The sequence below is a fragment of the Lipotes vexillifer genome, unplaced genomic scaffold (assembly GCF_000442215.2).
Source record: "Lipotes vexillifer unplaced genomic scaffold, Lipotes_vexillifer_v1.1 scaffold1, whole genome shotgun sequence".
NCBI lineage: Eukaryota > Metazoa > Chordata > Mammalia > Artiodactyla > Lipotidae > Lipotes > Lipotes vexillifer.
The window spans coordinates 142,347-168,025 of record NW_006779068.1 but is presented as its reverse complement, the minus strand read 5'-3'; the positions used below and the strand labels follow the sequence as shown (position 1 = coordinate 168,025).

The 25,679-nt window shown below is 40.2% G+C and overlaps 1 protein-coding gene across 1 annotated transcript in view; it reads left to right on the top strand.

The window, feature by feature from the left end:
- IPO8 (importin 8) overlaps window positions 1-4,500 on the top strand; it is a 71,395-nt gene extending 66,895 nt beyond the window's left edge. The window contains exons 24-25 of the mRNA XM_007452171.1: window positions 1,298-1,414; window positions 2,508-4,500. Coding sequence (XP_007452233.1) covers window positions 1,298-1,414; window positions 2,508-2,605 — 215 coding nt within the window. The 3' untranslated portion in view covers window positions 2,606-4,500. The remainder of the gene's footprint in view (window positions 1-1,297; window positions 1,415-2,507) is intronic.
- Window positions 4,501-25,679: the final 21,179 nt, after the last annotated feature.

Sequence of the window (25,679 nt, the reverse complement as noted above, 5' to 3'; positions counted from 1 at the left end):
GGAACAAGAGGTAGAGAGTACAGGGCATGATATTCCAAAGCATGAGGAAGATAAGAGTGTAAATGTAGAGACTGGAATGTGGAGGGTACGCTCTAAGGCAGTTACTTCCAGACCTGGGTGTGCATCATAGGCAGCAAAGAAGCTCTTAGGTCTTCAGTGGGATCTCAGGATATGCATTCTGAAAATGCTCCTCGAGAGATAGGCAGCCAGCTTTGGCTCAGTCAGCATATAGGGACCACTGCTTAAAGTCTCTGTGAAGTAGTAAAATTGTACCAGCCTTGAAATCTGGTGGGTTTTTTCCTTTTTCCTTTTGGCCATGCAGTGTGCGGGATCTTATTTCCCTGACCAGGGATCGAACCTGTGCCCCCTGCAATGGAAGCAGGGGTCTTAACCACTGGACCGCCAGGGAAGTCCCCCAGTCTTGAATTCTGCACTGAGATTGTCTTTATCCCATTGCCCATTAGAGTGTTTTTGAATGTTTTTCTGTAAAGAGGTGACCTTGGGTATATGATAGTTTCCTTCAGGGGTATTATCTGATGATGATGTCCAAAAAGAACTGAAGGGGGCTAGACTTGGGAACCAAGCGTTAGGAAATTACTTTATTGATTTAGGAGTAATAGGGCCCTGGAGTGGGAGGATGGCATTTGATGGGAAAAAGCGTATCAGTGAAAGACATCAAGAAAGCAGCACAGAATTGGATGTGGAGAGAGCATGATTAAAGATGTTAGGCATTTACAGTGGTTGACTAGGAGACTGATAGGACTAGTGATGGAAATGGGAGATAAGGAGGGTTTGGGAGGTAAAATGTTAAATTTGGTTACAGTTGTACTGAGTTTGAGGTGAGCTATCCAAAGTAAAAGACCAGGAGGCTTGGGGAACAGTTTTGCCTAAAGGTACAAATTTGAGTTTTTGGTATAGAAGTGATGCTGAAGGAGCAGGTAGCATGAGAATTCCTGAGGAAAATGGTAACAAGTGAGTAAGGTGTTTCCCAAGATATAGATTTTAGGCAGCATTCATAGTTCGTAAAAACCCAGGAAGAAGAGGAGATGGGGAGGGAGCAGAGAACTAGGCAAAACAGAGATTTGTGATGTCCCAACCTTCCTTTATAGCCCCACGTAGGTCGAGTACTAAAGTGAGTACTCAGGAGTAATCCTTTGTTGGAATAAGTTTTATCACCTATTGTCTGTGATCATTTCATTGTAATTTGATTGTGTTATTAGTTATTCTCTGAAATAATAATTGTCATTGGACTCCTTTATTTTTCCTTCTCCCTCAACACACCCCCAAAATACAACAGCTGTGCAGAATCGGGATGCTGCCTGGTACCAACTGCTGATGGCACCGCTCAGTGAGGATCAGAGGAGGGCGCTACAGGAGGTGTACACACTGGCCGAGCACCGAAGGACGGTAGCAGGTCAGCCAGCATGATTTCTAGATCGGAGTGCATGTGTCAGAGTGCCAGTATTCAGCTTTTATTTTACGACCCTGGTGGCACCTAAATACTGTTCTAAAAATTGTTAGAGGCCAACCTTTCACGATAATAAGGAATTAGCATTGTTGTATGATCTTTTTAATCATTCATGATATATTAGCTCTGTGAAACACCATGTGTTAATGTGTCTTTAGTGGTGTTCTTATTCACACCCTTATCCTATTTTGGAGCCAAAAGTAAGATGTAAAGGTTGGGATGAGTCTTGCTGAGGGAGAGTTAATCAGCTGGGTCACCCACCTAAACATCTAAACAACAGATGGGTCAAAAGCATTTTATGAATTCTTGCAGGGAGCTTGTATTCCTAGAAATGAAATACTCTCCATTTCTGTTTGTTGGGCTTTATGTGTTGGTGATTCTCGTTGATTTTCAGTTTTTGAGCTGGAGGAATTATTTTACACAGACATTGTTATGGTCACTCCTAGAAAATTAATGGAAGATTTTGTAATTACAAAAGTATTTTAGTGGGGAACATCATGGAATAGGAATCTAGAGTTTAGAACCCAGGTTCTTCTGCTTGGATTTAGGCTTTAAGTCCTGTACAGATTCTGTATCGGCCCTCCTGATGTGAGAAGTCACTGTGCCCTTTCAGCAATAGACACTAGCTTTGAGCCTTGTTTTTATTTTGCTCAGTTTTAGCAAATAGTCTTTCCAAGATAGAAAATATAACTACAGTCTTCCTTCGGTATCTGGGTGGGGGGGATTGTTTCCCTGACCTGCCTTGGATACCAAAATCTGAGGATGCTCGTGTCCCCTGTTAAAATGGTGTGGTGCAGTGGGCCCTCTGTATCCATGTGTTCCGTATCTACTGGTTCCGCATCCCCAGACACCAAGACGATGGTACTTACTGACACGGGTTTATTAAAGGCTAATGTTCAATTGGGCAGAATAATTAATACCACGATTCACATTCCTTCACAGTACTAACTCTAAAGAATCTGGCCCCTTTGATGTTATTTCCAACTTTGTCACCTTAAATACTCCTCTCTTTTCCCCCCTTTCTCTTGGCAAATGCTAGAGGCAAAGAAGAAGATTGAACAACAGGGAGGCTTCACCTTTGAAAACAAAGGAGTCCTCTCTGCATTTAACTTTGGGACTATGCCCACCAACAACTGAAAGAAGGAAGATCAACCGACCAAATGTCGCTACGTGGTACGTCAGCCGGAAGGAGAGGGTCAAGGGGAGCCGGGGCTGCTTTTTGTGCCACCTGCTGTGCCAGTTACTGCCTGGCGTCTGGCAGCACCTTTCTCCACCCCTGCATCCCCTTTGACCTTTCTCACCCTGAAATATATATTTTAAGCAGCTACTGTAATGTATGAAATTAAAGAACAACAAAATCATTGGACTGCAAAGGATAAAGCATATGCTCCAAAGGATGAATGACCAAGGTGGTTTTAGAGGATTGGATGGAATTGCACGTCTCAGGTTTTGCCATGCAGAATCAATGGATTTATGCGAATAACAGTGCCTTCTGTTGTACATGAATTATCTGAAAAAATTTTTTCGGAGTGCATTGCAATTTTTTTTAAGGCATAAAACATATTTCTAGATAAATGTAAACCTTGGCTATATGTTGACTTATTCTGCATTTCACTGTGTGAATTTACTGTTAGGAAGTTAGCTACAAGTCACTCTGGTTTCAAAATCATCACTGCTCCCCTTGCTCTCCACTGCTGCTGGGGGTTTTCTTCAGGGGTTGTACAATATGCACTGGCTCTGGTTTTTCATAAGATGTTTTCTCCTAAAGATGTGGCTTTCCTAAGAAGTGTCTTATTCTCTCTTCCACCATATTTTTCATCCCTGAAAGGGGGTGATATTTCTTTTGAGTCAGCCTATATGAATATCGATTTCATTCATAACCTAATAAGTTCAGGACTCAAAAATTTCTTGGCAGCGAGTGGCAGGGACTCTTTCATCACTGGAATTAACAATCAGTCCAAGTATATGCTGAATCATGTACTTAATTATGCAATTAATTGACAGTTATACTAAAGCACATTGGACTTCTATGAGAAAGGTTCTACATAAGCACACTGTCTTTCTGGATGGGGGCTTGCATTTTCAGTAACTTATCATTCCAGCTGTGTTGGACCCGGGTCCAAAACATTTTGTAACAGTATTTTTTATCTAGGAAAAAGACCCAGGTCAGTCTAACTTCTTGCTTTCTCACACATCTGAATTTTCTCCTATCTAATCTGTCCTCGTTTTTATTATAGCTCAGTTTGGCTTCTTATATTTTTCAAGGGTTGGGGATATCAGTCAGCTGCACTCTAACATGGCAATGATGCAAGATAGCCCATGATAAATATCGCAGGTGGAGGTTGCAGCTGTTTTTCTGAACTGATTCAACACCAGAACATGGGTCATAGTGTTTTCATTTAGTAAAGCAAAAGTGAATTTTCAGAATTTAATATATTTCTGGATATGATACAGTTGTCCTTTTTTGTGAAATGTTTGCGGCTTATATTTTCCATCAGTCACTGGAGGAATTTTCTCCAGGTGCTTTCTATATTACCATCCCTTGTTAATATGAACTTTTTAGAATTTTAGGTTGTTTAAGTAGTTTTTTACAGAAGTAGCCCAAGAAGCCATGAGTTTCAGAGTTGAATGATCCCCTGCTTTCTTCTGCCCCCTCTTCCCAAGGCATTGATGCTGAATGTGCCAGCTGGCGGTTAGAAGAGAAAGATGGCATGGGGGAGACTATAGACATCTTAAGCTTTGAAGCTCTTCTTTTTCTCCTCATGTCCCAAATGGTTTAATTTTAACATAAGTAACATGCCTTCACACTGGAGTGTAAAAGGCATGTGATTTTATTTTTGTGATGTATTGTCTTCTGCAGTATTAAAGGGAAAGAAGTGTTAATGTGTATCATCCTATCTTGTTTTTGAAGCCAGGGTAGTTGTACAGTTTTGTTACCAGCAGTGCTAACCTGAATGTGATATGATTACCTTGGAAAGGCAGGAACTCATATGAATGTACTGTAAAATAAAATGCGGACTGATTCCCAGGATCTTGAACTCCTCTGTGTGAAATGTTTTCTGAATTGTGGAGGTGCTTTATGCAGGTGATAAAAACCCATCAGTGTGTGTTTTCCTGACTCCTGGGGACCTGGGGCAAGGTGACCGTAGGTCTGGGAAGGTAGCAAGGGCTCATCAGGAACAGCTAAAGACTGGGGAGTGGTTGGGGGCTAGAGCCCCCAACCAAGGTGTCCAAATAAGAGCTGCAGAACCTCTGAAAAAGCAAGGTCATTCAACCACATCAGGACCTTGAAGGAAAGGAAAAAATGCCTGAGGTGGAGCCATTTTCTGATGGGCTGCCATCAAATTAGGAGTGGAATGGTAAGCGCTGGCCTTTTGATTCTCAAATGTTTACCTAGCATGACAATAAGCTCCTCCTTCCCACCTCTAATTTATGTTAAGACCACACTGAACGAGTAAATTGTTAATCAGTGAAAATTCTAAAGAAAGAAAACAATGAAATTATGTCATTTATTTAATAGAGTGAATTACAGTCCAGTTTTCTATTCAGCAGGGGAGACTGAAAATTGTAATAAATTGATGGAGGAAATCAAGGAAAACTTGGCCATGTGATCAGAGACCACCAGCATTTGTATGTATGTATATATGTGTGTATGCAAGTGTTTTATCTATTAAAAAAATCATTTCAGAGAAGCCTTAAATGGTAAGCCTTCCTGTCCCCATTTCACTCTCTCCATCGAGATCAGTGTACAAGTGGGTTGGAAACTTCTCAGACAGTCCACTTGTGAGTAAGGCCACAAAATCAATGAAAAAAAGGTTGGACTATGTTTTTAGGAAGAAGCATAAACGGCTCAACTGTGGCTGATCCTGTAGCGGTGTGTATGCAACAGAACTTTGAGTGGCTGGGCAGCAGGAGATTCTGGGGCGAGACAGCAGTGCCCGTGGAGGGAGGAGAGGTGTACAAGACTCTGACATCAAGTGGGGAGGTGAGCGGATGCACATGCTCCCTGCAGGGTACCTGAGAGGAAGTTCACCTTGGAGATCACCTAATTTGAAAAAAAGATTTCACAAGTACACGGGGGCCTCTCAAGAGCTAGGAGTTGGCGGCTTCCCAGAGTGTTCAGTATGTGCCTGGAGCTGAGAGCAACTCAGGCAGGAGTGACCTTATGGAGACTTTTTTTCCAAAAGGCTTCCTTGGGCATGAAGGGAAAACCTGGGGAGGATGAGAACTACCCAGCAAGGCCTCCTGGGCACCTGTGTCCCCCACAGAGCTCTTAGTTAAGAGTGACACACCATTCTCACTGCGTAGTGAGTGAGGACAGTCCCCTCACTTCTCCCCCTTTGCAGTCATTCTCTCCTGCTGCAGCTTGGCCATCACCCCTTACCTCCGCTCTTACGCCCACCTCCCTGCCCTTACCTAGTCACAAGATAGAATGATTTTTCAAAATGCAAATCTTGGTTGTATCACTAACCTGAGAGATTAAGACCCCTCAGTGGCTCGTAGGATGCAGATAAAATTATTAACGTGGCCCCAAAGCCCCTGAGTGATTGGCTGTACCTCAACTCTCTCATCCTTATCTCACTGCCTTCTTCCTCCAATTCACTGGGTTCGTCTCCCTCCAGGCTCACTGATGCTCTTTTCTCCTCTTCCCTTCTGTCCTTTACCTGGTAAATTCCTCTTCACTTTGGAACATAAATATTACTTCCTTATGGAAGCCTTTCTGCTCCAAGGGCCCCTAAGTCAACTTTGAATCATGTATCCCACTTATAATCAAATAATGTGCAATATAAGCTGTTAGAGCCAAATCTGTGTCCTCTTAACTCCTGAAACCCCAGCACCTAGCAGAGTGTTTTGCTCACAGCGGGTTTATCATTGGTACCAGGTCCCCCCCAAAGAAGACTGGTAATAGCTACATTGGAGAATTCAGGAGGATTCAATATATCCCACCTAAAATCTAATTATTTACTTTCCTGGCTACAGTCAAACAAATATTTAAAGGAGGCCAATAATTTGATCTCCCCTTTAAGTACTTTATTTAAATACTTTTAAGTATTTGCTCTATTTATTTGGTGGAGTTGGGGAGAAACTGATTTTTTATTAATAAAAATCATATACTTCTATTTTCAAAATAAGAAACTTTATGCATTTATTACAGTTTTCCAAGCCAGATAACCCAATATTGGTCATTCCCAATAACCAAAACTACAAATTCAATTTCCTAATTTTTAGCTCCCCACAGCTGCTGATGTCAGACAACCCTCAGCTCGGTGGTGCCAGGATTGGAGGCATTTTCACATAAATTAGAATGTTCGACATTGGTAGATGCCAGCAAGAAGTATTTATTTTTTCATGAGGGTGTTGCCTACTTTGGTGGGAACAAGACTAGTGTTCGTTTCCTAGTTAAAGGAGGAGTTGTATTTGGAAAGGTTAATTGCCTGGAACCATGTTTCCCGTGTGTCCCAGTGAGGTTTCAGCCCTCCTTACAGGGGGTGCTCCAGGCCACTCCCTCTGGCCAGCCCCTTCGTGGGGTTGTGGTTGGGCACTATCGCCAGAGATTCTCTGAAGGTAGAGACAAGTTAAATAAGCAGGTTGTTTACCTTCTCATTGTGCCTGCTTCTGACAGGCCTTCAACATCTCTTTTCAACCAAGATTTGAAGAATATGGTACAGCCTAAACTTTGGATCTAGAGTTGTATGACTCCAGTTGGATTCTTCTTTGCTTGTGGTAGCCAGCCTGCGTGATGACCCCCAGTGAACTTTGATATCCCTTGGGTTGTTCCTTCTACACTGCCCCATGGTTGGACTGTGAGAACAATGGCATGTAGGAGTTACGGTATGTCACTTCCAAGATTAGGTTATGAAAATCTGTGACTTACATCTTGGGTGTGTTTTCTCTCTCCTTCCTCCTCTCTCTATGTGCTCTGGTGGGAACCATGTCATGAGCAGCACAACGGTGAGGACCACATGGTGAGGAACTGAAGCCTCCTGCCAGGAGACACATGCGTTAATTAGGAAGCAGATGCTTCAAATTTGTCAAGTCTTCCGAGGCCACAGGCCTAGCTGGCAGCTTGACTATAACCTCATGAGGGACCCTAAATCATAATCATCCAAGTAAGCTACTCCTGGATTCCTGACTCTCAGAAACTGTGAGACAATAAACAGTTGTTTTTAGCTGCTAAGTCTGGTGACAATTTGTTATGGTTCTGTAGATAACTAACACACTGTTTACAAAAACTCTCCTATACTTTGTACTATGAATAAATAATATACCCTGGATTGGTAGGAAATAGAATGCTGACATCTGATATGAGGCAGAACTAGGTAATCTCCAAGATTTCTCCCCACCCCAAGATTCTACAATAGGTTGAAACTGAAGACTGCCTGTGATACCCAAATTTCCCTAAAATAGTCTAGATTTTCTACTTTCAAACTAAGCTATATCTAAAAACAGATATGACAAAATCTGTAGCTCAGATTCAGTTTACATCGTGTTTATAGATGTTAGGCATTTGTTCTCAAGTATTACCATTTATCTTAATTTTTAGCTTTATTTTTTAACATGCAAAACTTTCTATAAATGAAAAGGCATGGTGTAATTTATAGGCTATATTTTAATTGTAATAAAGCACCATTTGAAACCATGGCTGAATTAATTTTTGACATATTCAGGCATTATCTTGAGTTACACTGACTCAGTGGGTCAGCTCTACCAAACTCATGAAATGAGCCTGCTAGAAGAACTGCTGCAGGATGACTTGGATTTTAAAATTTTTAGTATTTTAGGGAACAAAAGTATTAGAAGTGTTTCTTCCTTTGGAAGCTGAAAGCTTGATAGCAGTTCAAGAACACCTTGGAAATACCAATCATTTGGTTATATTTATTTTTGTTTCCAAAATTGCAGATGAACTTTGTGGCCTGGGACTCTCAGAAAGCTGCCAATTTCTGTTTTGATTTTTTTGAAAATCAAAGTAAAAGAAGGAACAGTAAATGACTATATTTTTGGTTTTAGAAATTATGCCAAAGTGTCATAGTAATATCTCATCAAAGAACAGTTTCACATTCCCCATTTGTTAATGGACTTAGCCATTACCAAAATAATTTCTGTTTTACAGAATATTTATTGTTGTATTATTATTATTATTAGATATTACTAATTAATTGATAGCCAAAGTTGCTCAGGCAGGAGAAGGGTAATTTTTTACACAATGTAAGGTTAGAAAATCTGAGTCTCTGCATTTAGCTCCTGATTTTCACACTGGCCTGTTAGGAGTTTCTTTATCTGTAGAACAGGGTAGAGGGAGGCCTGGCTGCCTTGGGAAATTTTGTCCTCATAACGTGAGTCTGATATTTTATAAAAGGAGAATTGTCTCTATTCTTAGTTAAAATTTTTCTTTTTACCTTGTAATTCAGAATTAGAAACAGAAAGGAAAAAGAGGGAACTATGTAGAAATTATACTTCATTTTAAAAACCAAGTTATGTTGTTTTCTATTTGCAAAAATGCTATATTCTTCAAAGATAATATGGTTCTTGAAAAATAGTACAGCTGTGCCTCATATCATGCTATAAAAATTTCAGGAAACTACAATCATAGAGGAGCTAAAAGACAAGACACTTAGTAGATGCCTCTTTAAGGAGCAAAAGGCATCTACTAAGTGTCTTGTCTTTTAGCTCCTCTATGCTCTATAAGGAGCAAAAACAAGTTGAAATTTTGAAAGTAGTTAACTGAGAAACTGCTGACTGGTTCTAGGGGTGGAGGTGGCCATAACTGTGATTTTTGATTAGGTTTTTATGTTCCTAAACCTCTATCATCTCTTGTTGTGAATATAATTTTTCCCCCCTTCTGCTAGGCTATGAAGAGAAAAAGGAATTTTGAAGGGCAAGTGGTCCTTGCCCCTGAGCGAGGGGGGAAACTAAAAGTTGCCAGAACTCCAGGAGATTCATATGGTTGCAGGATGGCAGCTGGGAGGTTGGGATGGGGGAGCTTGGCTGTTTCCTCTGCTCCTAGTTCTAAGGTGCACTTAGGGAAAACTCTGTATAGATCTTTTCCTTACCTAGCCCCTCTATGTATTTGTTTGTTTCTCTTGATAATTAGTCATATGGTTCTTATCTTTGCATGCTGAGTAATTCTTATTTAATACTGGAAATTGTGTAAAAAAAAAAAAAAAATAGAGGCCCGGGAGTTCCCTGGCGGTCCAGTGGTTAGGACTCCATGCTTCCACTGCAAGGGGCACAGTTTGATCCCTGGTCAGGGAACTAAGATCCTGCAAGGCCCTAGGCACAGCCAAAAAATTTTAAAATAAAACAAAAAAATATATATTATACTGTTCTTCCACATTTTCTGTAAATTTTATATTTAAAAAGGAGAATTTAGGTAAAAATTAATAACACTTAAAATGAGACATAAAGCTGCAAGGCCAAAAAAAAAAAAAAAAAAGAAAAAAAAGAGCCTCCATATGATGATGACTTTCAATGGAGAAAGTTCAAAATTTTCTTTAAGATAACAGAGTGGAAGAAGAGGGAACTCATTGTAATACAATCAGAGACTGGTCTGGGTTGAGGTTAGATTGCAGTTTGGGTAAGATTCAGTCTACTGCTTGTTTGCCCTGTACCTAGGGCTTGGCCCTTCAGAGTTTCAGTTAAGAGATCAGTAGGTCTGGGTCTCCTTAGCGCCAAGAACTATGGGAATTTCTGCCCTGCTTTTCAGTGGCTTTCAGCTTAGCTCTCTCATCTCCCACCATGCACATCTTTAGAATTAGCTGAATGCCTTGATGGGGGAGACCAGTTATCAGGTCTCCAACTTTGGCATTCCAGTCCTGAATGCCCACCCAAAGCTGTTTCTCTGTCTCCCCAGCAGAGACCTGTCTGGACCTAGCTCAGATCCTCAGTCTTCAGCCCATGCTCAGAACTGGCAAATACCTCTTGGAATAGTCAACTGTCAATTCTCAGCAACTTTACAAATGTTCTGTCTCTCAACCTCTGGAATTTTAGTCCCTCTAGCAGTTTGCTTTTACAGCTCTCTGATACCTTAGTAAACACAATTTAAAAAGTTTATCTGGATTTTGTAGCTCTCAGTGGGAGCATTTTCCTGCCATGAATTCCATCATATCCAGAAGCAGAAATATACCTTTTTTTTTGTCCATTTGATCTGACCTGGACTGAGAGAAATGAAGTCTTCCACTACTGTTTGCACCTGTTTCTCCTTGTGCCTCCTATAATTTCTGCTTTTATCAATATTGTTGCTACATTGTTTAGTTCAGAGGTATTCAGAGCTGTTACATCTTCATTTTGGTTTGTATGCTTTGACACTATAAAGTGCCTTTATTATTGCTTTTTGGCCTGATTTCTACCTTCTCTAGTATTTTACTACAACAGCCACTTTCTTTTTGTTTTGCTTTTTCCTGGTATGTCTTTGTTCATCTTTTTATTTTTAACTTTTCTGAATAATTTTGTTGTCAGTGTTACTATTATATATAGCCTAGGAATTGGGTTTGTGACCTAGATTTGTGAGTCAATCTGAAAATCAATCTTTTTCTTTTATTAGGTAAATTAAACCTATGTTTATTGGTTAGTTTTAGATCTATGATATGTGTAACATTTTATTATTGTTTTTAAATGCACAGCTTCTCCTTTTTTTTTTTTTATATTTATTTATTTATTTGGCTGAGCCAGGTCTTTGTTGTGGCATGTGGGATCTAGTTACCCGACCAGGGATCGAACCCGGGCCCCTGGCATTGGGAGCACAGAGTCTTAGCCACTGGACCACCAGGGAAGTCCCTGTGTAACATTTTCAAAGTCTCTTCTATGTAGTCTCTTTCTTTCTGATAGTGACTACATAATTATATCTTTAATACCTTTATTCTCTTTTTTCTTTAGAATAATATCTAGAATTTTCCTGATATAAGCAGCATTAAAATTGCTTGTATTCTCTTCTTCCCCTTCATCCCTTGCCCTCCATCACACAATTTTGGTAAATAATGTCATCTTTCTTAGTGCTGACTTTTGTACTGTCAAGTATGTTTTACTTCTAAAACTTAATTTTTCAACTTAAAATGTCTCTTGGTTTCTCGGTATTATAGATGAAGCAGTCAGTGAGCTTATTCTTTTTTCCACTTTCCCTCTTATCTTTCCGTTTTTTTAGGTTATCTTTTTTAAGTTGTCAGATCACATACCACATGTATTCTATTCTGTCACCCTTATTTTTCTCTTTTTTTTTTTCATCTTATATCTATGGGTAGATATATTTGCTGCCCATGAGAAGTCTTTTTACTGAGGCTTCCTCAGTCATCCCTTGACTGGTTACAGTTTTTCCTCTAGTAGTTTCCTTGAGAAGAGCTCACACAAACATTATTCCCTGAATTCTGGAATGTTCAAAGCAATTTGGTAGTATTAACTGTTGGAAGGAATGTGACTAAAAGCTCTATTTCTGGCAAGAGTATAAATTGGTACAACCACTGGAAAGCAGGTTCCACAACTCATAAACATTCACTACTCTAGGACTCAGAAATTTCACGTCTATTCAGGGACAATTCATGCACAGGTATACCAGGAGTAACATAGAGAGCTGTTCATAACAGCACTGTTTATAATAGTAAAAACTGAATGACCACCAAAAAACAGATAAGTAAATCAAGGTATATTCCTCAAATTAAACTTTATACACCAGTCAAAATTAATAATCTATAGTTACACTCGATAGTATAGACAAAATCTTAGCAATGTGCTGTATTTTACTAATTCTCACCTTTGTCATTTTAATACTTGTAAAATTGTGATATATCTTATAATTGATGGCATGTCATCATTTAATTAGAAGATATTATTTTTTTCTTATTTTATTACATAAAATAATGCTGTATCTTACATTTGATGCGGCCTTATATTCAATGACATATGCTAATAATGTGTGACAAAATGAAGTGTCAGAAGATTACATAAATATGATGCCCTTTGTGTAAGGCTGAAACAACAAAAACTGAGCAGTTTTTATTTGTGAACACATATGTGACAATACTGTATGTGTTCAAGGGAATAATAAAAAAATGTCAGGATGGTGATTCCTTCTGGTGGGGGAAGTTAAATGGATGGGATAGGAAAGGTAGATGAAGGTTATTGTTTGAGTTCTCATGTTGGTTTCATGGGTATTTATGTTATTATTTAACATAATTGCTTATTTTAATAATAATTAACATAAAATTACCATAAATCAAATAAATATACATATAATATTGATACATAAATGAGGGCATGTATGGACTAAGAATGCAGATATGTAATAAACCAAGAATTCTGACTAATTTTATGCACCTTAGGTTGAAACTTTATATAGAAGTAAAACTTGGCTGGTTTATACTGTCCTTGAGTATAAGTGTTGAAACTATCTTCTGGCATTGAATGTTGCTTTTGAGTAATCTGACATCTGCCATCATCCTGATTTCTTTTTTCTTTTTCAAATGATATAATCTTTTTTCTTGGATTTCCAAATGATTTTCTGCCTGTTTAAAGACAATGGCTTTACTAAGACATGTCTGTTTTGTTGGAGCTGGATCAAATTTCCCTGATATACAGTGTGCCTTTTCAATAGGTAGGCTTAGATCACTTATTTCTGGACTATTTTCTATAATTATATTTTCAAATATGTATTCTATTCCACTGTTTTGTCTTTCTTCTTTTGGACTCTGTGCATGTGTGGGATATAATTTACTTGTCTTCTATATCTATAATTTTGTCTCTAATCCCTTTGATTTCTTTTTCTATTTTGGTTTAATTTTGCTTGCTTTCTCCATTTCTTTCCTGCCTGTCTCTTACTGTGCTTTCCATAATATCTGTTTTCCATTGTGCTTTTTAATAATTTATTCTTTATATTTGATTTTGGTTTTCTTTCCTGAGTCCTGACAGCTTCTCTTTCTCTTCTTCCTGTTATTGATCATGCCATCAACATCTGTTGTCTCTTCCTTGCTTCTCTTAGTTCTTCTATTTCTGCTTTGCTCTCTTCCTTCATAATTGTGATTTTATTTGAATACCGTTCTTATCTGGTCTGTGACAAGTCTTTCTGGTGGATTTTCTTATTTATAGGAAAGTTTTGCTGTGCTTTCCCACATTTTCTTATTGTACAGAATTTTTATAGACACTATATCAGTTATTTTTGTAGTTTATATTTTCCTGAACTAGCTACTGGCTGGTGATTAGGGAAGTGTAGGTAAGCAGGCGCAAGTGTTATCTCCTTTGTTGGTATAGTGAAAGACTCTTTTCTCCACGTCTCATGTCTTTTTTCAGTCCTCCTTTATCACCTTCTCTTATGTTAAATAGATATTCTGGTGTACCATTTAGAATAATACTAACTTAATTCCAATGGTATATATGTATATATACATATATGTATATGTGTATATATATATACACACACACACATACATACATATATACATTTTGCTTCAATATAGCTCCCTTTGCTCCCTCCTCCCTTACATTGTTATTAACTGTGTATTATTTTACTATCATCATAGTGATTACATCTTTATTAGAAGTGCATCAATATAGCAGTATCATTATTATTTTATACAGTTGTCTTTTAAATCAGTTACGAGAAGAAATAAGTAAAAAATACATTTATGTTGTGTTATACATTTACCTATGTGTGGTAGACAGAATAATGGTTCCCCAAAGATGTTCATGTCCTAATCTTCAAAACCTGCGATTATGTTTACATGACAAAGGAGAATTAAGTTTCCAGATAGAATTAAGACTGCTGAGCAGCTGACTTTAAGACAGGGGAGGCTATCTTGGATTAGCCAGGTGGACACAATGTAATCACAATGTTTTTAAAAGTGGAAGAGGGAAGCAGAAGAGATCAGAGTGATAGGGGAAGGACTCAACCCACCATTTCTGACTTTGAAGATGTAGGAAGAGGACCACAAGTCAAGGAATGCAGGTAAATCATAGAAGCTGAAAGAGGGAATTCAGTGGATTTTCCCCTAGAACTACCAGAAAAGAATGCAGACCTGCTGACACCTTGATTTTAGCCCAGTAAGATATGTTTTGGACTTCTAAACTTCATGAGATAGTATATATGCCTTGTTTTAGGCCACTAAGTCTTTGGTAATCTGTTACTGCAGCCATAGGAAACTAACCCACTATGTAATTATCTTTACTGTGTTCTTAATTTATTCATGTGAATTCAACGTCTAGTTTCATTTTTTTTTTTTTTTTTTTTCAGCCAGAAGGATTTCTTTTAGAATTTATTGTAGGGGCAGATCTGCTAGCAACAATTTTTCTCAGTCTTTAAAAAATCTGGGTATGTCTTTATTTCACCTTCATTTTTGGATAGTTTTGATGGATATATACTTTTTAGTTGACCTTTTCTTTTCTTTGAGCACTTTATCATCCCACTCTCTTCTGGCCTCCATTGTTTCTGATGAAGTCAGCTGTTAATCTTATTGAGGATCCTTTGTGGTGGATTGCTTTTCTTTTGCTATGTTGAAAAATTTCTTTATGTCCTTAGACAGTTTGATTATGATGTGTTTAGGTATGGATCTGTTTGAATTTATCCTACTTAGGGTTTGTTGAGCTTCTTGGCTGTGTAGGTTAATGTTTTTCATCAAATGTGGGCAATTATCAGTCATTTCTATTTCAAATCTTTTTTTCTGCCCCCCTCCCCTTGCCTTTTTCTCTTTAAAAACGGCACCACTGTGTACGCCCCTCTGAACTTCACCTGGTTCAGTATGGTGTCTTCAGCCTGTTTTTGTGCTCTCCTGGTTGCTTCACCCAATGCTGTACCTACCTGAGAAGGTGATCCCTTCATTTTGGCTGCTGCTTTTGATATTTGCTACTCTTGATACCTCTGGATACCTTCCATCTTTCCCTCTCTTTCTTCCCCAGCACTTGAAAACTATTCAGAGTCAGTCCTGTCCACAGCAGGTCTCATTCAGGTGAGGTCCTCCCCTTCTGAGAGAATACTTTCCCTGGTGATTTCTGAGGTCTGTTGCTGCTACATCCCTCTGAGCTCTCCTGTGCTCTCTCATTTCTGCCTTTTGCTCAGCTGCTTTTTAAAACACTTCCATTTCAATTTAGACTTAGTGGGTTTTCTGTTTCCCAGTTTCATGAAAACTGAGTTTGTGGCTTTAAAAACTCTGTGTTTTTTTTGGCTTCCCTGGTGGCACAGTGGTTGAGAGTCCATCTGCTGATGCAGGGGACCATGGTTCGTGCCCCGGTCCGGGAAGATCCCACGTGCCGCGGAGCGGCTGGGCCCGTGAGCCATGGCTCTGGGCGTCAGGAGCCTGTGCTCCGCAACGGGAGAGGTCACAACAGTGAGAGGCCCGCATACTGCAAAAAAACCAAAAAAACAAAAACTCTGTGTTTTTTTCCTGTGGTTTTCAAGTAGACGTCATGGGAAGATTCATTAAGCAACCACCATATTTATACCAAATAGCCTCCAAGTATGTTAAAAAATTTTTTAGCGTATTTTCAAAATCTATTTACAGTGTTCAGAAGACAAAAACAAAGTTGGCCCAGAGTTTCAGTCAGATGTTATGTCTGTTGTTTTGTTCACTTTAGTGCACAACATTCAAGGAGGTTGGGGATCAGTGTGATGTTACAGGAGGTTGGTCACATGTCTAAGTTGAATTTTGAGCAGGTTTGGGAAAACCCCTTAATAGGACCTACATCAAACATGAAAGTATTATAGTTTCTTGGTGATTTTCTTCAATTAATCTTGGGAAAAAAATGAGATGCAAAGAAAGAGAGAAGGCAATGGAATTTTGCAAACACAATAGAAGATGCAAGTGGAGATGATGCTTTGGACTAATGAGTAGGATAGAAAAAAAATGATTTCTTTCTCTGATCAGATAAGCAATCACATAAAAGTGGACAGATGGGTTTTTGATGTAAAACATAGTTTGAGAGCCTGTGATATTCTCAGAAAATTTTCATTTTAAGTTTGTAAACCAAGAACAAGTCAAGTTTCAATTGATAAAGCGGTATCATGTAATTCTGTCTTGTTATATATGTTATACTGTGTATTTAGCTAATACACATTTTAACAGAAAAGGCATAAGTGACTGGATTATGAACCACATCGTGTGTCAGTTATCCATTCCAAACTCATGGCATTTCTAGTGCTGTATGCATCACCATCCACCAGATGACAGGGTCAGCTCTGCAAGTCTTGTGCTTTGGAGAAAGAACAAACAAACCTATTTAGCAGCAAAAATATCAGGAAGTCTTCAAGAGCTTGGTTTCAGATATCCTAATAGAAGGTAGAGGAGATCTGTTTGTGGAAAGGGATCCTTTGCATAAGCCCCAAGTCACAGGCTGTTTACTAATTCTTGGCTGCTGAGGCTAGTCCTAATAACTCCTGATAAATGCACCCAGACAAGATGGGGAGGCCCTACTGTGAAATGCTGGGATGGGATACAAGCTGTAATGTGATCTCTCCAGATGGATTCTTTCATCTCAGGTAAAAAGTTCAGTCCTACGATCTCATTCTTTTTTTTTTGCAAACATTGCAAGGTTGACTTTATTATAGGGATTAAAATCTATGATTAAAGTGATGTAATGTCAACAGTCCTTTCTTAATCCTATATTGATTCAACAACTGCTTTGTATATGCTTTGGTTCAGTTAAATATGATGGACTAGTTTGTAGACCCCTGAATTCCAACAACAGCAACTGATATACTTACAGTGCAGCTGCTGAGCTGATAACCCTTCTTTATGACAGTGTAATAGAGTGGAATGATATTAAGTTACTCTGAATACAACAGGCATGACTCTTCATTTGTCTGTACTATATTAAAATATATTCGTATTTAAAAATCATATAGTTTTTATTTTGAAAACACTCAAACTTTGAGTTATAGACCAGATTATTTCATGACTTTTTATGAAACTTTAAAATATAATAAATAATATAATCCACTGATGATTTGTATCAGTATTAAAAATGATTATTTCAAGGACTTTTATAACCCCTTCGTGATAAGTGATGCCTACATATGCATGCTGCTCTTGAAATGGGCTCAGAGTCATTTAAAAAATAATAGTATGGGTGTTTCTCTTCCCTCACTGGCTAAATTCTGGATCAACACACCTGAGTGGCAAAGCTGAGAGAACATAGCAGAGAAATAGTGAGTGGGTGAGAAACAGGGGTAATTAATATAAGTGCTCTGAAGTCCTGTGATGCCTGAAAGGATTTAAAACAAAAATGTAAGAGCACGAGGAGTAAGTTTACACTGTGCCACACCCTCCGCTCCCACCCCACCCCCCGGCCCCTCCCCAACACAAAACACAAGCCTGTATACTTATTACTTCAGGAAATATAGCACGATAGCAGGGTTACTTGTATCATCAGCCTTGAAGTCACAGCCTCTCCCCCTCATTTCCCCACCACACCCATAGTCCTTTTCTGATGAAAATGAGGGAGCCCAGATGCCTCTGTGGGGTTTTGGGCAAAACCATATTCTATAGAGGAACTCCATAGGGGATGGTGACAAGCAGATCAACTTGATCCTTTCTTTATGATAAATATGGATTCCACAAGACATGCAGAAACGGAAACTGTATCCCAGTGTTTCCTGACATGTGGGCCGGTGCTCCATGGGGCCTGCTGATTAGCCAAGTCTTTGGGATCAAGAGTGATTGAACAGCCAAGAGAAAGATGATGACCTGTGAGACCTAACATGCTCCTGAATCTTTGTGAGAGACCCTTGTCACTGAAGGTGGCCAGGCATATCTCTCGAAATCCTGAAAAGCCAGAAACTAAGTTTCTGCTTTAGGGTCTCTGTCTGTATTCCATGTTTCTCCCCAGACCAGAGAGGGCAAGAGGTTGCAGAAAGAACAAAGCGGACATGCTTTGGAGTCCCTGGGTTCAGATGCTTGCCACTGAGCTGAATATCAGCCACCGTCAGATCATTTATTTCAGATAATCCAAATACGCTCTGTCTTATCCACCCTATAGAGTTCTTACAAGGGTTCAATAAAGTCAAAACATATCAAACATATGAAGATTTTTTTTTTTTTTTTTTAAAGCACAAGCGTCATACTATGAATCACTTGGAACAAAGATAATGCAGTAGTCATAGTAGATGAGAATGAATGGAGAGGCAACAGCTCACGAGAGAGAGGGCAAATACTTAACGGTAGACAGAAATCACTATGCAGCCGCTCCGCGGCATGTGGGATCTTTCCGGACCGGGGCACGAACCAGCGTCCCCTGCATTGGCAGGCGGATTCCCAACGACTGCGCCACCAGGGAAGCCCTGAAGATTTTTGAACGTTGTAAAATCTTATTGATTATATTTCATCTCTTAGCTCATCAAATATCCTCAATATTGCCTTTTATATATTTTACCTACCCTGGGCTCCACAGTAAGATGTGGGATCCCCAGAAGGTGTTTAATAAATGCTTGTTGCATGTATGACCATCCTAAAATGCTGACCCTTGTGGTTCATTCAGGACTGGAACCATGTTCAAGGAACAGAACAAACAGGAATTCAAATCACTCTCAAATCAAATGCAGAACTCTAAGGCAGCTCTTACTAAAATCTCCTTTCCCTCCTGTTCTCTAGCACTTTGCAACTCCCAGGCCCGTCACTGTTCCCCCACAGAAGGACCCTCTCCCTCACCCTCCCTGACCCACCCAGTACTCTCTCTAACCCACCCCTAGCCCACCCCTCCCAGCATTGCCCTGGGCCCTCCACACCTCCACGTGTGAGACTCCCCTGGGAAGTGAGGCTCCTTTTTACTGTCACTCCTGTTTTCACTAGAACAGACCTTTCATTCTCAACTCCTTTTCCTAATTCTGCCTCCAAGACCCCAAATCTTGCTTAATCCTGCTCAGGGGAAGAGGCGGGAAGGAACTAAGCAGCAGATGGAATCAGAACCTAATTTATTTGGCAGGAAGAAGGATTGGAAACACCGTTTTTACCCCATTCCATAGACGGAGAATAACAAAGTCAGCAAGTATCTATTACGTTCCTGCTAGGAAGCTGGCTCCAGGGATGAGCCAAAAGGAGAAAGCTACACTCCCTAGTCATTGATGACTGGGTGGGGGAGAATGGGAGGGGTGTTTCTCCAGAAAACTTTATGGATGCTTGAGAAAGTGAAAAATACTGCAGCACTCAAAAAATATTCAAGAGTAATTTACATAAAATAACTCCACTTTCTTGTCTAGTTCAGTGAATTTTTGGCAAATGTATAGTCATCTAACCATCATCACAGTCAAGATACAGAAATGTCCATTACCCCCAGAAGTTCCACTGTGTTCCTTTTCAGCCAATTCCCTTCCACTACCCCCAGCTCCTGTCAACCACTGGTTGATTTTTCTCTCCCTACAATACTGCCTTTTCTAGAATGCTATGTAAATGGAAATATAGATAGGGTATGTAGTCTTGTTATACATGTATTAATAATTCTTGCTTTTTATTGCTTAGTAGTGTCCCATTGTACATGTATATCAAATGTGTTTATCCATTCTCCAGTTGATGGGCAATTGTGTGTTTCCAGGTTTTGGCTACCATGAATAAAGCTGTTATGAACATTCATATAGAGGCCTCTGTGTGAACATAGATTTTTGTTTCTCGTGTGTAAATACCTAGGATTTGGATTGATGTGTTACATGGTTGGTGTATGATTACTTTTACAAGAAACTGCCCTGCTGGTTTCCAAAGTGACTGCATGAGGGTTTCATTTGCTCCACATTCTTGCTGACACTTGATATTGTCAATTGTTTTGATTGTGGTCATTGTATTGGTATGCAGAGGTATTTTGTGGATTTAATTTTCATTTCCCTGATCATTAGTGACTTTGAGCATCTTTTCACATGCTTATTGGCCATTTATGTATCTTCTTTGATAATATATCTGTCCAAATCTTTAGCCCATTTCTAATTGGGTTGTCTTCTTATTATGAGTTGTATTTTTCCTATTCTCCTTATTGAGTAAAATTTCTGTACGTATTCTAGACACAAGTGCTTTATTGAACGTATGTTTTGCAAATATTTTCATCCACTCTGTGGCTCATTTGTCTTTTCACTTTCTTAATAGTGGTTTTTTTTGTTTTTTTTTTTTTTTTTTTTTTTTTTTTTTTTTGTGGTACGCAGGCCTCTCACCATTGTGGCTTCACCCGCTGCAGAGCACAGGCTCCGGACGCGCAGGCTTAGCGGCCATGGCTCACGGGCCCAGCCCCTCTGCGGCATGTGGATCTTCCCGGACATGGGCATGAACCCACGTCCCCTGCATCGGCAGGTGGACTCTCAACCACTGTGCCACCAGGGAAGCCCTTAATAGTGGTTTTTAAAGGGCAGAAGTATTTAATTTTGATGGCATCCAGCTTATCAATTTTCTTCTTTTATAGTTTGTGAGAAACCTTTGCTTAACTAACACAAGGTCACTGTTATTGGTTGAATTGTGTCCTCCCCCTCCCACTCCCCCGGCCCCAAATTAATATGTTCAAGTCTTAACCCCGACTACCTCGGAATGTAAACTTATATGGAGATAGGGTCTCTGTAGAGGGAATCAAGTTAAAATGAGGTTATTAAGGTGGGTCCTATCCAATATGACTGGTGTCCTATAAGAAAAAGAGGAAATTTGGAGACGGACAGACAGATAGACACACACACACACACACACACACACACACACACACACAGGGAGAATGCCCTGTGACCATAAGCCAGAGATTGGGGTGATGCATCCATAAACCAAAGGATGCCAAAGATGCTAGCAAAGCACTAGAAGAAGAGAAAGGCATTGAACAGGTTCTTCCTCGCAGCCCTCAGAAGTAACTGGTCTTGCTGACACCTTGACCTTGGACTATCAACCTCTAGAGTTGTGAGATAATAAATTTCTGTTGTTTCAGCTATTCAGTTTGTGGTACTTTGTTACAGCAGTCCTAGTAAACTAATATAGTCACTAAGATTTTCTCCTACTTTTTTTCTAGAGGTCCTGTAGCACTTTTGTAAGATTAATCTGGCAGAGATATGAGAGAGTTCCCGAGTTCAAAATGATTTCAGAACGAGTTTAAGGAGCTGGATGATGCTTGTAGCAATAAAGTTTTTATAGGAATAAAGAAACTCTGCCTTGGTTTTGGCAAGCAGAGAGAAGAAGATTTCATCTTTGTGAAAATGAATTTCACTGAACTAAGAAGCCATAAAAGTTGGGCACTGTTTCACTGTAATTTAATGAATTGGAAATATATATATTTTGGACCAGAAGCTGCAGTTTGCCAAACCATCATTCTTTTGTTCCATTCTGAGGAAATTCATTGCTTCTTCATAGGCAGTGTCCAAATCCAAGGTTTTGGAATTAAGGAGCAGAGTGCTAAGTGGGGTGTTTAGTAGCTAAGATAGGCAATGAGCTTGTGTTAGAGTTTTTGCAGAGGCCACTCGCTGAATTGTGTCTCAGGTCTCAGCAGTGTTTGGTTACCAACCTCTATTTAATCCCTCTTCTTATAAACATAGGGAATTGAAGAAATTCAACTAGAAATTATGGACGGCTCACAGTATACTCAGCATTGTCAGGATAAGTAGAAACCTATGAGTTGAAGACCCAGTGCTTCAGAAATATTCAGTGCACTGGATTCCAGCCACTGTGTTTGTTAAGGACACCACTCCTGCATTCTCCTGGCTTTTTAAGGTAGTCTTGGGGGATCAGTGCCCATGTTGGGACCCTCAGTAAAGAATTAGAAGAGTGCTAGATGGCAGAAGATGCCAATTTATTATAAAAAGAAGTGCTGCAGCATTCAAAGAAAACACATGATACATGGATGATGATGATGATATCTCATTTCTGTGAGTTAAATAAAAAGGGATATTATAATCATGTTTTACAAATGAGGAGACTGAATTAGAGACAGGCTAGAAGGACATATTCATATATACCAGCGATATCCAGCCAAGGTTTTCAATTAAAGGTTTCTTTTTTTTTTTTTTAAAGTATTATTCTGGGGCTTCCCTGGTGGCGTAGTGGTTGAGAGTCCGCCTGCCGATGCAGGGGACACGGGTTCGTACCCCGGTCCGGGAAGATCCCACATGCCGCGGAGCAGCTGGGCCCGTGAGCCATGGCCGCTGAGCCTGCGCGTCCGGAGCCTGTGCTCCGCAACGGGAGAGGCAACAGTGAGAGGCCCGCGTACCGCCAAAAAAAAAAAAAAAAAAAAAAAAAAAAAGGATTATTCTGGTCACAAGTATCTTCTTTACTATTACAAAATCTTGTTTCATCAGGATATATGGAAGATTACTGCTCCACAAACTTCCAATCCCTCTCTTCCCCCAACCTCCGTGGGTGCTGCGCCTACCCTTCCCACCCTGCTGTGCCTGACTCTGGACTCGGCCACCTGAATTGATTTAGGCAATGGGATGTCAACAGATGTGAGCAAAGGCTTGAAATGTGCTTGCACATGTGGGTTTACTCTCTCAAACTCTTGGCTTTCACCATGAGAGGAACATGATGTGGACACTGCTCATCTAAGGAGGATGAGAGATATGGAGCCGACCTGGACCTGGCCTACAGCTGGGAGTCAGGCCCAGCTAAGCCAGCCCACAGATGTGTGAGGTGACAGCATGCTGCTGCAAGCCACTGAAGTTTCCAGGTTATTTGTTAAGTATCTTTGTTTGCGTAATACTACCTTAATACATACTTCTGTAAAGCGCAAAATGGTTATAGGTAGCACAATGTAGCCCACTGTGCTTATGTACTGCATAGACTGGAAATAATAAAAATGGAGGCTGAATGGTCTGAAGAACCGGCACAGGACTGGAAATCAGAAGACCCGGGTTGCAGTGGTTTTTCTACCTTTAATGATAGTAGCTTATCTTATGAAATGCTCACCAGGTGCCAGGCATTTTTCTAGCAGTTTTATTAACTCATTTAATCCTCATAACAACCTTATGAGGTACATTTATTGATATTCCTACCTTAGAGATGAGGAAATTGAGGCACAGAGAGATTAAGAAGCCACCTGAGGTCTCACAGCTAGTAAGTGGCTGGACTGAGATTGGCACCTTGACAGGCAGTGTAATGGATGCTGTCGTGTGCCACCCAGGTGCCTGGTCACAACGGAGGCACTCGTTTTCCCAGATGCTGGGAGAGTTGGCACCTGATATTTCTCAGCTGAGTCCCTCTCTGGGAGTTGTCCTTGACCAAAGGGAGCTGCCTTACTCAAGTTACATCCTTTCTTGGGGATAGCACATCCAATGTCTGGTCAATATGTGACCAAAAGCCTGGTCAAAACTTCTTTGTCTACATTAGGGACAACTTGAAGTCCCTTCCAACTCAGGAGCTCTCTGCAGATCAGACTAGTCCTTTGAACCTACTTCATCATCTCTGCCCAATCCTGCTTCCCTCATTTCCTTACAGGAGTTGGTTTTTAAAATGCTCCCTAACAAGCCTGCATACAAATAACCATCTCAGAATCTAATTCAAGCAACCCAACCTGAGATAGCTGCATTCCAGAGTCTGAGTTTCTAGACACTATGCAGTATTGCAAGGTATCTTTTTGGAGTTTCATTATAGAGTAGGGACGATAATGCCTGTCTTATTATTATTTTTTTAAATAACTGTTATTTTATTTTATTTTATTATTTTTTCGGTACGCGTGCCTCTCACTGTTGCGGCCTCTCCCGTTGCGGAGCACAGGCTCCGGACACGCAGGCTCAGCGGCCATGGCTCACCGCGGGCCCAGTCGCTCCGCGGCATGTGGGATCTTCCCGGATCGGGTCACGAACCCGCGTCCCCTGCATCGGCAGGCGGGCACTCAAACCACTGCGCCACCAGGAAAGCCCTGCCTGTCTTATTGAGAGGGTTAAAAGTGGTAGCATTTCACATTCGTTTTTCACTCTGGAGTGTGGCGATCTGCCTTCTGCCTCACCCTTTCCCACTCCATGGACACTCTTACCACTATGGTCATCAATGACTTTTAATGACAAAACCCAACTGATATTGTTTATACTGGACTCTACTGCATTTGATTTTATCATCACTCGTGAACTTGGTCTTCTGACGATTGTTTTCCACAAGATTCCAGCTCTCCCTTTCTTGTTCAACTATCTCCTGCATATTCGTGACTCCCTACCCCAACTTCTTCCCCAAGCTTTGAAATAATTGTTCCACAAACAGTTGAACACGCATTGCTACTTGTTTTCTCCAAGTTCCTCAAACTCAGCATTTCCAAAATGGAAATCATCATTTTCTCCAGCAAACCTGCCCTTCCTTCTATAATTTGCTTTCATTGGTGATACCATCCTTCCAGGCCACCATTCAAACAAAAAGGTGTTTTTCTTTAATAGTTCCTCTTCCTCACCCCCACATTAAATAAACCTGTCTAATTTTCTCCTTGTCCCCAAACTTCTCCACTGTGTCCCTCCACTCTATTCCTTCTGTCATTGCCTGCCTTGAGACCTTCATCAGCTCTTGTCTGAGCAATTGCAACAGCTTCCTAAGTGGTCTCCTTGCTTCCAGCCGTGCTTTCTCAAATTCAACATCCAAACCACAGTGTATATGATCTACCTAAAAGGAAAATCTGATTATGCCATTCTTCTGCTTAAAACTCTTCAGTAGCCCCCATTTTCTACAGGATGATGCCAATTAAAAGCTCTTCATAATCAGAATCAGTGCAGTGGCCAAGATGTGGGTTTTAGAACCAGGCAGCTGGAAGGGATCCCTGGCTCCTCTGCTTATTAGTGGTGTGACCTTGGGCAATACCTTTAACCTTGCTAACAGAATGGAGATATAATAAAGGTATCTACTTGAGGCAGTTACTCACCAATTTTTCTACACACCATCTGATGTTTCCCAGCCTTTCTTGAGGTTGGGTTGGGACGATGAGATAATCTACTGGGAGTGGCATTGATGTGAGGCCTGTGACTTGCCTCCTTTTTCCCTCTTTTCCTGCTGTGACAGCTTTGGATGCCACACATCCACGGTGGCTCTGGACTGTGAGCTCCGTGAGGACACACAGCGGTTCATGGTAGCACCTCCAGCACTAGAACAAGACCTTGTCCATACCAGGTGGTCAACAAATGTTTGCTGAATAAATTGACAGCCACTTTGAACTTTGGAAAATGGAATATCTTTTTCTTAAAAATATGCAGAATAGATTTAAACCCTCGTATTAATCCAGTAGGGCTGCCATAACAAAACACCACAGACTGGGTGGCTTAGACAACAAAAATTAATTTTCTCAGTTTTGGAGGCTAGAAGTTCAAGATCAAGGTGTTAGCAGG